This window comes from Dipteris shenzhenensis, chromosome 10, assembly GCF_047967505.1.
Source record: "Dipteris shenzhenensis isolate YYH24624 ecotype China chromosome 10, Dip_SZ_1.0, whole genome shotgun sequence".
NCBI lineage: Eukaryota > Viridiplantae > Streptophyta > Polypodiopsida > Gleicheniales > Dipteridaceae > Dipteris > Dipteris shenzhenensis.
In genome coordinates, this window is record NC_141605.1 from 57,712,447 (window position 1) to 57,727,940 (window position 15,494).

The window sequence follows — 15,494 nt, forward strand, 5'->3', positions numbered from 1 at the left end:
CCTCAGGTTTTTTTCGAGGGACATGATTCAGATGGGGCTTTTTTGGTTCGCCGACATTTAGTAGAGTAATGTTCCATGTAGGATGTTGCTTTTACTCCTTTAAGAGCTGCACATGCTTCGGTAGACACATCACGGGAGATTCTGGCTAGTATTGCAGCTTGGCATATTTGGAGAGCCAGATGTAAAGAGGCATTGGATGGATCCTAGGTTCGCCCCTCTCAAACATTGGCCAGTATTTGACTAATAATATACATACCTTGATGGCCATCTGGGCGAGTATGCAGGGGTCATCGAGAGCAGCCTCTGCTAGGAGGAACATTTTCTTCAGAGGAACCCAGTGGCCAAAAGCATTTGTATGGTGCTGCTCCAAAATGGTGGGCAAGAGCGTGGCCTTGCGGGCGAGAACATGAGTGTGAAGATCAAGAATGTCAAGAACTTTAATAATTTCCATAACCTCATTCATTAAAGAATATTGAAAAGCATTCCATAACCTTAATGATATACTTTGAATATCCTGAGGAGACCAGGGAATAAGAGGCAAGTAAAACTGCACATAAGCCATGAGAATAGACTGAACAATTCGAAGGCGAACATGCAGCGGTCCAATAATCTAACTTGCGAAAAAGCTTTTGCAAAACACACACACACACGCGCGCACACACTTTTTTTTTTTTTTTTTGGTAAAATCCAGTGCAGTGTATTTATATTGTCATAACTTTACAAGAGGGAAAGTCTCCAAAAAATGGAGAGTATCCCACAGATCAGAAGCATAAAAAGAAAAGCTCAATGCAAGATGCATGCAGATCACCCTCATGGCAGGCATCATATAAAGATTGCCGCAATGAGGCTCTAAAAGATTCATATGACTTTTGAAACTTGCGGCCCAAGTATGCCAAATTGTGCTCTTCCCAGATTGTCCAAAGCGCCCAATATCTCACCCATGAGAGAAAGAGGGAGTATTGAGATAAAGGCCTTCTAAATCTGCCAAATAGCCAAAAATGTTTCCCAAATATGTGACTCGGGAAACGGAGGCGAAGAAGATCTGAAATTTTCCCAAGGAGATTCCGAGTAGACGAGCAATGCCAAAGCAAATGAGGGACAGTCTCTGAAGGAGCGTGACACCGTAAACAGGTGGGTGGTGCAATGTGACGTTTGGCAAGTGTGATTCCCACTGACAATGTGCACCTCCATAATAGTCGGAGATTCTTCCGCCACCATGAAAGGGGCTGCCTGATATGCCATAGAGTATTAGCATATTGATGAATCCAAGGGGCAGGTTGAAGAAGCTTGTAGACTTTGATGGAGGTCAAAATAGGCAGAGGTATAGGACGAGAGCATGTAGCAAAGGGGAACAATTGCCAATCCATTAGCCTGTCTGTGTCAGCCACAGGGGGAATTGGTAGAAATGGATGCAAGAGATCAGCAATTTTCTTCCATATCAATTTATGATGCATTCCCAAAGCATAAAGGGCAGTGGCCTGAGGAAAAGATAAGACATGGCCGTGATCATCTACCACATCATTGATGTATCTAATTCCCAATTTCATGAGATTATATGCCCGAACCGGTTCTTGTAAAGCAAGTGGAATGTCAAAAATGGCACTCCAATGAATACTTTCTTTCCTCATTGAGTTTGTCCCCAAATGATTATGAGGAGCCCATTTGACTTTAGAAAGCACTTGTTTCCAGTCCATTATCAGAGCAGTAGAGAAAGGGCATCCAGGAATCTTCCCGACAAATCTCCCAATGACAGCCTCCCAATGATCAGTAGTCCAATGGCCATAAGCAGTTGTCCTCATGTTGACACACATGGATGCTATCATACAAGTCCATGGCTGCTTTTGACAGAAAAAGGTATGGAGCATAGTCGCCTTCCTTGCAAGTACATGATATCTGATATTTAATACATTAAGTCCTCCATGCATCCTAGGGGAACATATCATTTCCATCTTCAGCAGTCTCAATGCTTTCACTGCAGTTTTTGTCTTCCATAACAGCTCCATAGCTTGAGACATAAAAGCTGAGATATCTCTGGAGGACCAATGTATCAAAGGCAAAAAGAACTGAACATAAGACATAACAATAGACTGGACTATTCTGAGCCTGACATGAAGTGGCCAAGTAGAAATTTTCCAATATTCCAATTTGTGTTGAAGTCTTTGGAATATCCATTTTAGCTGCTGTTTTCTGGTGATATGCCATCCTATAGGATATCCCAAATGCCTGACTACATCTTTGGAATGCACTATCTGTCCAGGCCAGAGAATAGAATGCCAGTCACATTGTTTCAGGGGAAGCAATTTGGATTTGTCAAAGTTGACATGCAATCCCGCTGCTAATCCATACAAAGATAATGTGGTCATAAGCATGCTGACTTCCCGAGGAGAATTTTGTGGCATAAAGAAGGAATCATCAGCGTATGCCTGTGCCAAAAAAGATGCAGCCCTAGGGATTTTAAGACCACTCATCTGTCCTGTGTTTGTAAGATGATCAAGATACATCAATAGGGGATGTGTCGCAATGGCATAGAAAAGAGCACTAAGGGGGCAGCCCTGTCGGACTGATCTACCCAATATCCATGACCGAGATAGATGACTTCCGAGAATGCACTGGGAAGTAGATCCAGAATAAAGCCAATAGATTGCATTTGCTATCTTGGGACCAAACCCCAGCTTTGTCATGGTTTGAGAGATAAAATCCCATTGTACAGTGTCAAATGCCTTAGTAATATCTACCTGCAATATGAGCACATCTTGATTCGAGTACTTAGCATATTCAATTGCAGTCAATGCATTGGAGATATTGTCATAGATTTGTCTTCGCGGCACAAACCCATACTGATGAGGATGAAGGCCCGCATTCAGTATCCCATGAAGCCTATACACAATCATTTTGGCAATGAGTTTGTAAACTACAGGCATCAAAGTAATAGGCCTCCAATCTGACATACGATCACAGAGATTTTTTTTGGGCACAAGTTTAATTATTCCATGCTTCCAAAGGTGTGGCAATTGATTTTCTTGCCAGGCAACATTGATCATTTGTAAAAGAACATCTTTCAGATCATCCCAAAAAGAAATATAAAATTCCACTGTAAGACCATCCCAGCCCGGGGACTTGTATTTGCCAAGATGGGACAATGCATTATCAAGTTCCGTGTCAGTAAAAGGTCTCTCAAATAAAAGAGCATCATCCATTTCCACTATCCCAGAAACATATTGAAGAAATTCAATCCGCGCATCAGTGATTTGATTTGATGGGGGGCCAGGGGCAGAGAACAGTGTGTGGAAGTAATTTTGGCATTCATCTTGGAGATCAGAGAAGGAGTGCGTCCAAGAGCCATCTAGCTTCCTTACCCTTAGACATGAGTTTTTCTTTCGAGTGGCATGCAGTCCCTTGAAAAAGGCTTTGGATGAAAAGCCCTTATCCATAAGGGGCTTTATTCTTGCTCTAATCATCCGGGCTTGTGAGAGGGAATTATTTTCTGATTCAGAAAGAGGCCTTAACTGTGAAAATTCAGTCAACTGTTGTGCTGTCCTTTTTGCTCATTTGACCTCGTTCCTCCATGTAGCCATGTGCCAGTTTCCATACTCCCTAATGACATTCTGTATACGAGAGACAAAGCTGTCCCAAGCATAATTCATGTCCTCCTGAGCATGCAAAAGCAAGGGATGAATTGCAAATCTAATCATTTGCTGGAAATGTTGATGTCGAAGATAAGCCTGATTAACATGCAATAATCTGGTGGAGAGAGTCGGCAAATCATCCAGTGGCATACCAAATTTGCAGATTTAACCATAATGGGGCATGATCTGACAAGCCCAAAGAGAAATCGATGTGGAGATGAAGGCTAAAATCTGCATATTGTTGTGGATAGAACAAATACCATCTGTCAAGCCTAGCCCAGTATGTAGTATATGCATTATGATGAAAAGTATATCCGGGCACTGACCCTTGTAGAAGCAGCCATAAATCTTCAGCCTGCACAGAAAAAAGCATGCTATCCCATTTCTGTCTTTCCGATGAAAGCATATGAGATCTTGAAGTGGTGTTATCTCTCAGAATTGTTAAAATCTCCACAGATAAATGCATTGGATCTCCATGGATATTTGCCTAAAGAATCCCATAGAGAAGCCCTCATGGCAGAGGTCTGGGGGGCATAAACTGATGCAAGCTCAAAAATGTCACCATTGACATTACATTGTATGACTATCCATCGGCCACTGCTGTCATTGAATGCTAGCTGGGGCTCCAGCTCATGTCTGACCATTATGCATACCCCTGAGTAGGTAGTGGTACCAGCATAATATATATCATAGCCGCCAAAGTGATCATTATGACCAGCCTGAGAGTGTTGATTATGCTCTTGCAAACAAACAATATCTGGCTGCATTTTATGTACATAATTCCAGAAAACCCTCCACTTTGAGACATTCCAGAGGCTCTGTACATTGTATGTAAAGCACTTAAGTGTTTGATGCATGAAAGAGATATATACAGGAGAGTATAAGTATGAAACAAGATATCAGAGAGGCAAAGCCTCTGCCTGCATGGGTTGCAGGCTTTCATGATCCATAAAGGATATGGCATTCTCCCCTTCTTCAGAGTCACATATCGGAATACCCTTCTTCAAAACCCCCACCCAATTTTGAAGGACTGGAGCTGAAGTGGAAGTCTGTCCTGGTAAGGGAGAGGAAGCATCCCATTGCCGAGATTGAAAGGGGCGTTGCTTCAATACAACCACCTTTTTAGGCTGTTGAAAACCATCCCGATCTGTCCCCACAGGTTCCTTCATCTTCTCTTTTTCTTTTTCTTTCCCTTTTCCAACAAGTGATTGCACCTGATTAACTTGTTTAGCATTCTTTGCCCCATTTCGATTTGCTACCTTGGCTTGCAAATTCTCATTCTTTTCCCTTGTCTGAGGCGGCAAGGCATTAGGAGGGGGTTGATGTAGTACCATTGGGCATTCAGAGGCTAGATGCCCAAACTTGTGGCAGGCAAAGCAAGCGCCTGCAAATACACCCCATTTCAAGTCAAAGAACTTTTTGCCCAATTGCACACCCTCAACTTTCACTGCAATAGAAGGAGGGGTAGGTGTGTCAGTGTCCCAAAGGATGCAAAATCTGTTATGATTTCCCATGGGGCGTGGAGGACAAATGACCTGTCCCAATGAAGCAGCTAGGCCAGGCAATTCTTCATGCATATAGTCCGGGAAGTTAACAACCTCAACCCATACAGGACAATGATGACGTATAAGACTTTGATAGTCCTTGTTTGGGGACCAAGGCATGGCATGTACCATCTGCTTCCCGTAAAAAAGGGGAGAAAGCTCAAGGAGCCTCTGCTTGCACAAAGCATCTGATAAATGCACCTCATAAAATCCTCTGGAGGCAAAGTAGACACCCTCAACAAAACATCCTCCAAGGATAGACTTGATCCATTGCCCAACATCACTGGCGGCTGGAATTCTTCCTAGAAAGAAAATAATTACCGCAGTTTGAGATAGCTTTCTGAGAGGATTCACAAGGGAGGGCAATTTCAATTTGTATGTGATCTCCGGAACTGGTTTGCCCCATTCCTGTCGTGACTGCTGAAAGTCATCCTTAAGTGTATCAAACACATATTGAGCCTCCATGGTAAGCTCATCATCCTGTGAAGCAGGCTGAGAAGGACGACGCTTAGTATCTGTAATTCTTTCTTTTCTAGCATATGTACAGACATCGGGACCTGTAGCCATGATTGAGGTATGGCAAGGCAAGAGAGAAAAAGAGTGAAGGACAAAGCAAACAGAGAAAAAGAACGGAGAGGCACAAGGAGAAAATGCAGATCAGTACGGCAGAAGCTACACAGAGGGGCTGTACGGAAGGGATAAGCTGTACGGAAAAACACGCGCGCGCGCACACACACACACACACACACAGATATTTTTTTTATTGTGGTGAAAACCATTTTCTTTAGATCATAAAAAGACCGTCCCCAAAGCGGAGGTCAGCCAGTACAAAAATTTCAGTATAAGATAAGTAGACAGCATAGTCTATCTGGTGAATAGACAAGCAATTGTATCCATGCATATGCATGCATGGATGTGTAAAGTTTAAGTCAATTTTGTATTTTTCTTTTGCCAAGAAAGTTATCTTTATTTTGGTGGTTTGCCAAGGTAAATTACCTTCAAACCATTATAGAGGATTCAGAATACAGATAAAGGTTAAGCTTGGGCTCATCAATAGCCTATACGACATTATCTGCTTCATTTTGTGATAGTGAAGTTATGTATTATCCTTAGAATTTCTGAGCAAGAGATACATGTGATGGGCTATGTTTGGAAGTACAAATGTGCGCAATGTCCTGAATGAACTGGTTACCTTACTGTTGCCAGAATTTGTCGAGCTGTTTGCTGTCGTAGCTGGTCTTTTGCATATGGATACCTGGGTTTAGGTTTAGCCAGGTTTTTATGGGGCATTTGATTTTCTATTGTACTTTTTACTTGATTGCATTCAGATTCTGAGACTTGTTATTGGTATGCAGGTTCCAACGATTGCCCTGGTGATGGGTCAAAGTGGTCTGATTAGTCGGATTTTGAGTCCCAAATTTGGTGGCTATCTTACTTTTGGCTCTCTTGAATCTGGCCAAGAGTCAGCTGCTGGACAGCCGACATTATTGGATCTAAGGAATATTTATGGACTGGAGCGAGTTAATAGAGACACTAAAGTTTATGGCATTGTTGGAAAACCTGTTGGTCATAGCAAAGGGCCTATACTTCACAATGCAGCTTTTCAAAAAGTAGGATATGATGGCATCTATGTACCTTATCTTGTGGATGATCTCACAGAGTTCTTGAAAGTGTATCATACTCCAGATTTTGCTGGATTCAGGCAAGTCTGACAGCTAACAGGAATGCATTAAGTTTATGTAGAACATGCTTTTTCTTTATCACACAGAAACCTGTCTTGTTATAGACCATGATTCATTGAGCATACTGAACGTGATTCACCTGTATTGTATTTTGCAGCGTCACGATCCCCCATAAGGAGGCCGCTCTGCAATGTTGTGACGAAGTTGAGCCACTTGCAAAGGTTAACTACGTCCCTTAAATTTTGATGGATCCGGATAATCCTAATCATATGCTTAAATCAATCTCCATCAATTCTTGTGATGCTATGACTCCTTTTCAATTGATGTTGCAATATAGAAGCCAAATCTGGTTACTGCTTCTTTAGTTAGCTTATTTTGAGTGACAGTCCAATGAAGTTCTATAGCTTGTTACAAATTGATTGGGATGAGAATGACATAAGCTTCATCACTCGAAAGCACAGATTTACTTCAAAGAAATAATCTCAAGGGTCAAGATCCTTAGACAAACCAACAAGCTGAAAGGTTTTAGGATTTGGATATCTGAAGAGCTCACTATGACCCAACTCAAACAACGGGCAAATGAACTCATCAAAGTGAAAGAAGCAAGGAAGGAAGGTAAATGGGCGGTCTACCGAGATGGACAAGCACTGATTAGAGATTTCAAACCGAAACCCAAAGACTCTCAAACTGATGTTATTCAGATCACTCTTACATAATACTTGAACTTAGTTATGTTATTCTATTATAATAACTTGGGGCTGAGTTGTTGTACTTCCCAGTCTCTAACTGATGTAGTTTTTTTTGGTGTGTGTATTTTGTCCCATAGACCCGGGAGGTCTTCCGAGGACGTTAATATATCTATCTTTCTTTCTGCCGCAGACGTGACAGAGACCCCGACCCAACGGCCGCAGCACGACACACGAGACATCGAGGGGGGACAGATCACTCTGGGGGACCTCCTGTCATTGTTTAGGCTCGGGATACATCCCATGGGAGTCACGGTGGCTTTGGTCTTGTGTCGAGCCTTGTCCAGGAGACCGAGACGCACGGCACCCCTTGATGGGCGCCAGCGTCCCATCACCGGCTATGCACCAGCTAGGGTGACATGACATATGGAGGATTCCGCTCCGCTCCAGTTCTTTTCTTTTCTTTTCATTGTTACATCCAGATGTATTTGATTATGTATGATCAGACTTAGGGTTCAGCACGGGTGATGATGCTTGGCCTGGAAGGAGGGGAAGTGGGCAGTGGTACGAGAGGGACGACTTCTTACAGGCCCCTGTAGGACACTTGTCCCCTCTCCTACATAGGGAAGCGGGGTCTATGAGACTCAGATATCTAGGACCTTGTCCTGCACCATTTGGAACTGTAATGGTACCTTATGGACAGAACCACGGAACTTCTCGCAATCCTATACTGGCCACGACATAGTCTTCTATACAGAGACACATCAGAGTCGAGAGCGCCCTCTTCCAATAGTCAGCGGATATACATGGGAGAGGGGTACAAGAGGAGTTCGAGATTCAGGTGGAGCTGCAGTCCTTTTCACATCCACACTTCGGGGGATCATTTCAGTAGAGCAGAGAGATACACATTCCAGATTTCTTTGGATCCGGATACAACACATGGACAGCCAGGATCTGTTTGTGGCAGTTTGCTACTTCCCCCCAGAGACCTCTCACTTTGCCAGAGATATTCGAGGTGATGATGAGACATCCCCATTTGCTGTCCTTTATCAGTCCATCGTTGACTTTTCTAGCCGCGGAGAAGTCCTCCTAGTGGGGGACTTCAACGCGAGGACAAGGGTCCGTAAGGTACCACTTCTTGATTTCAGAGATGATTCCACTCTACTGGCAGATGTTGACCTTGAGGAGGCAGGTATGCTACGGGTTTCGGCTGACAGGCGAGGCCCACTCTCATCCTATGGGCAGGCCCTATTAGACCTAGGCAAAATACATGATCTCATTATCTATAATGGTCTTGACAGATGGTCCGCTTCAGGTAGTTTCACATGCTTTCCACATGGGGGGGCTCCAGTGTTGTTGATTACATCATGGGATCCCCTGTCTTCACATCTTGCAGTACTGACTTCACTGTAGCACCTCTCCCCCCAGGGGCTGATCATACATACCTTTTCTTTCGCATCTCCACCTCCCTTCGCACATCATCTTCCACCCCACTCAGTGCTTACTTCACCTACCACGATATACGCTTTGATCGGGATCACTCACCTTCTTACTGTGGCCATCTGTACATACTTCTCGCTTATATTGACTTCATACCTCTTTTAGAGGATCGTGCTGCCCTTGTCACCTGCTCACTACACGAGACTGCCATTCATGCTTTTCCCCACACCACCCGCTCCACCTGTCCACCATCCCCTCGAACCGTACCCTGTAATAGTTGGTACGATGATGAGTGTAAGGCCTTACGCCGTCAACTCAGATTCGAAACTAAAAGCAGTCTTCGGAGCGCACCAGATACACTACGTGAATACCGTAGACTGGTACGGAGGAAGAAACTAGACTTCGTTCGTCGAAACGAGGAGGAGCTACTAAACATTTTGTTAAGTAACAACTCTAAGGACTTCTGGCGGAGATTTCTAGAAGAACGGTCCCCTCCGCCACTCACTGACACCCAGATCTGGTTTGATTATGCACGCACACTTTATGACATCCCAAATCAGCCAGTCCCTAGCCTCTCACACATGCCTCGTCCCACATCCTGCACCCTCTTCACTAGAGGAGGGGTAAAGGATGCTGTAATGAAACTTCATAATGGCCAAGCGAAGGATCATGAGGGACTATGCACTGAGTTCATTGCATATGGTATTAACCTCCTAGCCCCGATCTTAGCAAAGCTTTTTAATGAAGCGGTTTGTTTGGGATTTCCACACACTTGGACCATTAACACTATCTCACCCATCCACAAGGCAGGGGATTCCATGAGCCCGGAGAACTACAGTACCATTATGCTTGGACATGTCATGTCCAAGATTTATGCATCAGTATTTGACTCCGAGGTTAGCAGACTTGCAGAGTGTCGAGGACTCAGAGCAGCAGTAGAGGGTATGCCTCATTGGCCAGGCTAGAGAGGTAGTGCTTCCGCTCACACTTTTAGGATCCACGCACCAAGGGTTTGCTTTTTGACTCCTTGGCTCATCCAACGGGGACGTACGGCAGTCCTTGTTGGGGGCCAGACTTGTCAGATACAGAGTGGGCCCGTGTGGAGCGGCTATAGGTTCTCATGCTATCACGGATGATTCGTGGTAAGTCATCCATTCCTCACCAGATCATTCAGGCTGAGTTTGGGTCACCCCTTTACAGCTAGATGCTGCATTTCAGGTGATCACATATCTGTACCGAGTTAGGGAATATGGGGATTATACCTGGGGACGTAGAAGGCTACCATGGATAGCTCTATCCTCTTCTATGGCACTTGTAGCAGGAGGAGATCAGAGGTGCTGGTATGCACGTACAGAGAGATGGTTTGAACGACTGGGGCTCCACATGAATAGACTCCCTTCCAGTATAGCATGGATGCTCCATTCTCTCCCCTCTTATCACACGAGGTCAACTAGGTATCCGTGAGGATCTACTACAGCTACACACTTTTCGGACCTGGTTGGAACTGAGTGAACTTCCAGTGAAGCTTAGCTTCTACAGATATCACTTCTTACATATCACAGCGGAGGGTTTCATTGACCCATCAAGATACACATAGATTCACCTACCCCACTTGATGAGGATCTCTCTTGGGCAGTTCCGGGTCTCTTCACACAGACTTCGCATCGAGAGCGGCAGAGCAGAGCGACTATCCAGGGAGCGGCACATGTGCACACTATGTGACATACAGGAGGTTGAGACAGAGGAGCATTTCATCTTCAGGTGTCCTGTGTACTATGAGATCCAAGGATGTTTCCACTGCCTCTTCAGAGATAGTTATGGGATTTTAGCCCATTTCCTCTCCTACCCAGACGAGCGGTGTTTGGCAGGTTTTATTCATGAGGCACTTAGACACCGTGAGAGGATACTTCGAGCATGGAGACAGGAGCAGACTTCTTCCTCGGTTGACCCCTCTCAGAGCTCTATCACGGAGTTCTTTCAGCTAGATCACATGGACCCCAACGAGACAAGGCCTCGACATGACCGTGACCTGGACCCGACAGCTCAGATAGAGGGTCGACACACAGATCACACTTGGAGACATCCCCTCCTTGTTTAGAGTCGGAGCCCGACCGACGGGGGTCACAGTAGCCTTGGTTAGACGCAGAGCTACGAGTAGGAGACGTGCCAGGACTACACCTCTGAGTGGCTGACATCACTCTATTGCCGACTTCATGCCTCCACTGCCTCATCCATCCTGATATCTTGCTGTTGCTGGGGATGATGATGATATTGATGATGATGCTGAGATTAATATATAGTCGACCATCGACATGACTATGTTGTACTTAGGACTTAGTACTGCTCTTCTGCATTTTTGCATTTTTTGCATTTTGCATTTTGCATTGGTATGGACGCTCATTTAGTAGCTCCACTACCACAGCTCGTTGTATCAGGATTTTCACAGTCTCATACACCCATCGGTCTTCCGAAGACTTTAATAAACTTTCTTTTCTTTCTTTCTTTCTTTCTCAGGCAGGTCTTGAGACCACATGAGGTGGTATCCCATTGACTCAGGTGGACTTGTAGACCATATTTGTCTAGACATTGAGGACTGGCAGATCGAGAGGGGGCTTTCTGTGTTGCAATAGCGATTGGTTTATGCGTTGCTAGGAGACCTTGGGGGTTGCGGAGGATTGCTAGCACAGGGATTTGAACTTCACAGTTACAGTAGTTGATCCTTGCGAGCAATTACATGCGTCGTGACCGTGGAGGTTCAACGATCTGGTTGTGGCATACCAAATGACCGGAGGTCTCTAGAGGGGGCCAATGAGCCTAGTGATGCAACCGGTAGGATTTTGTATCTTGCGATGTTAGCAGCATCAGCATTAGCCTCAGTTGTGGCTTGACTGACAACTCTGAAGGAGGGTCAGAGTACAGAGTTGCAAGCGTGAGGAGATTGCGACCTATCAATTGTACTTGCAGCTTGGGAGCATATGGTGCAGGATCTAAGGTAGTCTTTGTGAGGCGGTTTCGAGCCGATAGGCGGCTTCTTGTGAAGTTTCTGCCAATACTCTAGCGGCACACCAACTCACTTGGCTTGATCTGGCATCTAGAAGCCGAGAGGTGATGTTATAGTTTGACATATCCTAATGTAAAGTGGCTTCTTTGTGCGTGTGACCGACCTGTGATAGGGTAGATCAGTGTAGGAAAGGAGGGGAGTGGACTCATACAAGGGCAATTGCCTTGCCAGAGTACCACATAGGAGCTCCGTTAGTAGATAGCCAAGGTCAGGCTGTTTAGGGGTGCCAGAAGGGTCCGTTTGACCGGTGATCGGGCTGCCCCAAGAGCCAGTCAGGACGGGGCTGGGTTGGGAACCAACCAAGGTCCTCAACTTGGCCGATTTGGTTAATACTCTCTTGTATAGTTGGTATGTGGCCTTTTTGAGTTCCCTAGGACTTGGAGCTTTTCCAGTCTTTCCTATAACGTCTTATGTTGGTTAGTAACTTCTATGAAAGATTGAAGGGTCTATGAGACTGAAAAAAACAGATACAATGAAAGATAAGCGGCGGGGCCACTAAAAACAGGCACCCGCATGGCTGGTGTTTAAAAGAAAGGCACACAATGCAAAAGATATCTTGGACTAGGTGCACTTAAATATTGACGAACCCTTTGCGCTAGGTCTTTGAGTGCAGCTGTCTACTTTATCACATTTTAGTCTAGAGAAACCTGGGCATACATGGTGGCACACAGCACATATCCCTTGTACTATTTTTTAATGTCCACAGGAGACCAACAGGTCTATGGGACAGCAAAAACACCATCTAGTACATCTGCTTTAGGGAGGGCACATGGCAGCTCCCAGGGAGTGCAAAATCAACCCATCTATTTAAAGTACCTACATAATAGGCTGAAAGAGTAATCAGCCATACATCAGTTTAAGATTGAGAGCTTTTGGTTTGGATTTAAACTCTTTGATTAGTGCTATGCCTTCACGGTAAGCTGCCCATTTTCCATCCTTCGTAGCAGCCCTGACTTTAGCTAATTCCGTTGCCTTATTCTTCAATTGAGCTCGTGTAAATTCCTCAGCTATCCATATCTTGGTCCCTTTCAACTTGTAAGATTGTCGAAGGAGCTTGATCCGTAATCCTTCAGGGAGCCCCCCCACTCTAATCTTCAATCCATTATCGCTTTTGGCTTCGTGTTCTTTGATCTCTTCTTGGATATCAGTCTTGTTTGCCTTTGTGTCGAACTCCTCAATCACGGATTGTACTTCAGTATGAACCATATCCTTGATTGTAGAGACTAGTAGAGGAGTAGGAGGAAAATTCTTACATGAGTTCACACCCTCAGCAATTACTGCCTGCTTGCCAGGTTCCTCTAGAACTTGAAGTTGGGCGTTTGTTTTTGCCAGCTCAAGCCTTAACTCTTTGACTACTTGCTGCAAATAATGAATCTGTTCATGTTGCCCAATGATGGCTGTTCGGACCCTTCTTGTTGGTAATTGCGTGCATACAGAGAGGGTGTCATGCTGCAATTGTAAAGTACCGAGTCCTGATAGTTGAGGTTGATGGAGAACACACGTAACTGTGCTAGATGAGAAGAGGAAGAAGATGGATGTGAAATCTATTAAATGAATCTGATTATATAGCGCAGAAAGCATACAGGCAGTATGATGTCAAAAGAGGAAACTAATTATCAACAAGCATGTTGTTTTCCATGAATCTAATGATTCTCAGGCTGGAAATCAGAAAAAACAGCAGCTACTAACTCTTCATCTTGAAGAGCAGGATGAGAAGCTAGGGTATATATAGGAAGAAGGGCCAAGGCATATGGACAAAGGCAAGCCAATTCATAAAGGGAAGGAGAAAGTGGTTCAAGATGAGTTGCCTCCTGAATCTCTTTAGAAGAAAGTTCCTAAATAGTATTTGGATTTCATGAAGATGCCAGAAAGAAGGAAAGTTTATTAAAGTCTATGAAAGACCGATGGGTCTATGAGATTGGTAGAAAACCTGATACAACAAGCAAAGGGTGGAGCTACTAAGCGAGCATCATCACCCATGCTGAGTGCTAAGTCCTAAAAAATTACATAGTCATGTATCATCAGTAGTGGCATTGTCATCATTCTACAATGCGGTCTCATAATGGTGCAGGTGTCAAAGGGAGCTCAAGGGGAGGGCGAGGTCGTGCGGATGTATAGCCAGTGAGAGAGCACTGGCGGTTGTCGGTGGGCACAATCCGTCTCGATCACCTTGAGATGACCCTGTTCGTAACCAGAGCTACTCTAACTCCTATGGGCCGTGCTCTAGGTCTGAATAGGGATGGGAGGTTGCCAAGTGTAATCTGCGTGTCCGTCCGTTGTCGAGTATGGTGTGTCTGAGACTCTAGGTTTATGCTGCGTCTCCCGTTAGGGACTATGTGATCCATACGGTCTGAGTGAAAAAACTCTGTAATTTTGCTCTGGGAGGAATTCGACTGTTTGTCGGAGGCGTATCTCTATGCCCGGAGTAGGTGCTCTTTGTGCCGAAGTGCCTCATGAAGGAAAGCAGCAAGGCGCCCTTGGTCTGGGTATGAAAGAAGCCTGGAGAGGGGCCCAAAACCGTCTCTGAAGAGACAGTGATATCGACCACGGATCTCATAGTACACGGGGCATCTGAATGCGAAGTGCTCCTCTAACTCGACCCCCTGTCGATCACATAGCGTGCATATGCGACACTCTCTGGGTATCCCCTCAGCTCGTCCACTCTTGATACGGAGTCAGTGTGATGACACTCGAAACTGCCCAATGGCAATCCTCAACGAGTGCAGTAGGTGGAACCGCGTGTACTTTGGGGGGATAATGAAACCCTCCTGAGATGTGGAGGCAATGGTCTCTGTAGAAGCAACTATAGAAGACTAAAGGAGGTCACAAAGCTTGAAAAAGCTGATTTTGTAGTATTCCAATTTCTCAAATGTAGCATTTGTGGCAGAGATGGAAGATGACGAGCAGTATCAAAAGCAAAGAATGGCATGAAAGCCGTGGAGTTTGAGTATGATACATAGTGAAGAACAACTCTTCGAATCTCAGGGAAAGAATGTCATTGGCACTAAATGTATCTATAGGCAAAAGGGAATCCGAAGAAAATATTCAAAAGGTAAAGGCAAGGTTGGTGACAAAAGGATATAGCTAGGTTGAGGGTACTGATTACTCTGAAACTCTTGCTCTTGTGAAACTAAACAGTATTAGGACAATGAGTTCTGTTGCAAACATAGAAGAGCTGGTTTATCTTCCAAATGGAAGTGAAATTATCTTTAAGTGCTTCGTAGACTGAGGGCAGAAGCTTATTGTGTGTAGATTTAAGAAGTCTCTATATGAGAACTCAGAGAAGAAAGGAGATCCCCTCCAAACTCTGAAAAAAGTGACTCTGCATTGCATGATGTACTCCTGCATTTGAGCTTGCTCTCGCAGTTTTCATTCATACTTAATGAAGTAATTTTCTTGAAAAAAAAAGAAGAAGTCTCTATATGGCTTGAAGAGGGCAACCCAGATCATGATAT

The 15,494-nt window shown here is 44.6% G+C and overlaps 1 protein-coding gene across 10 annotated transcripts in view; it reads left to right on the plus strand.

The window, feature by feature from the left end:
* The window catches only part of MEE32 (dehydroquinate dehydratase, putative / shikimate dehydrogenase), a 76,614-nt gene that overhangs the window by 39,259 nt on the left and 21,861 nt on the right, over nucleotides 1-15,494 (plus strand). For all 10 annotated transcript variants that reach the window (XR_015541659.1, XR_015541660.1, XR_015541661.1 and 7 more), the window contains exons 5-6: nucleotides 6,526-6,872; nucleotides 7,010-7,073. Coding sequence is in view for 7 of the 10 variants with exons in the window: in XM_087380200.1 (XP_087236326.1) it covers nucleotides 6,526-6,872; nucleotides 7,010-7,073 (411 nt within the window). In the remaining 3 variants the exon portion in view is untranslated. The remainder of the gene's footprint in view (nucleotides 1-6,525; nucleotides 6,873-7,009; nucleotides 7,074-15,494) is intronic.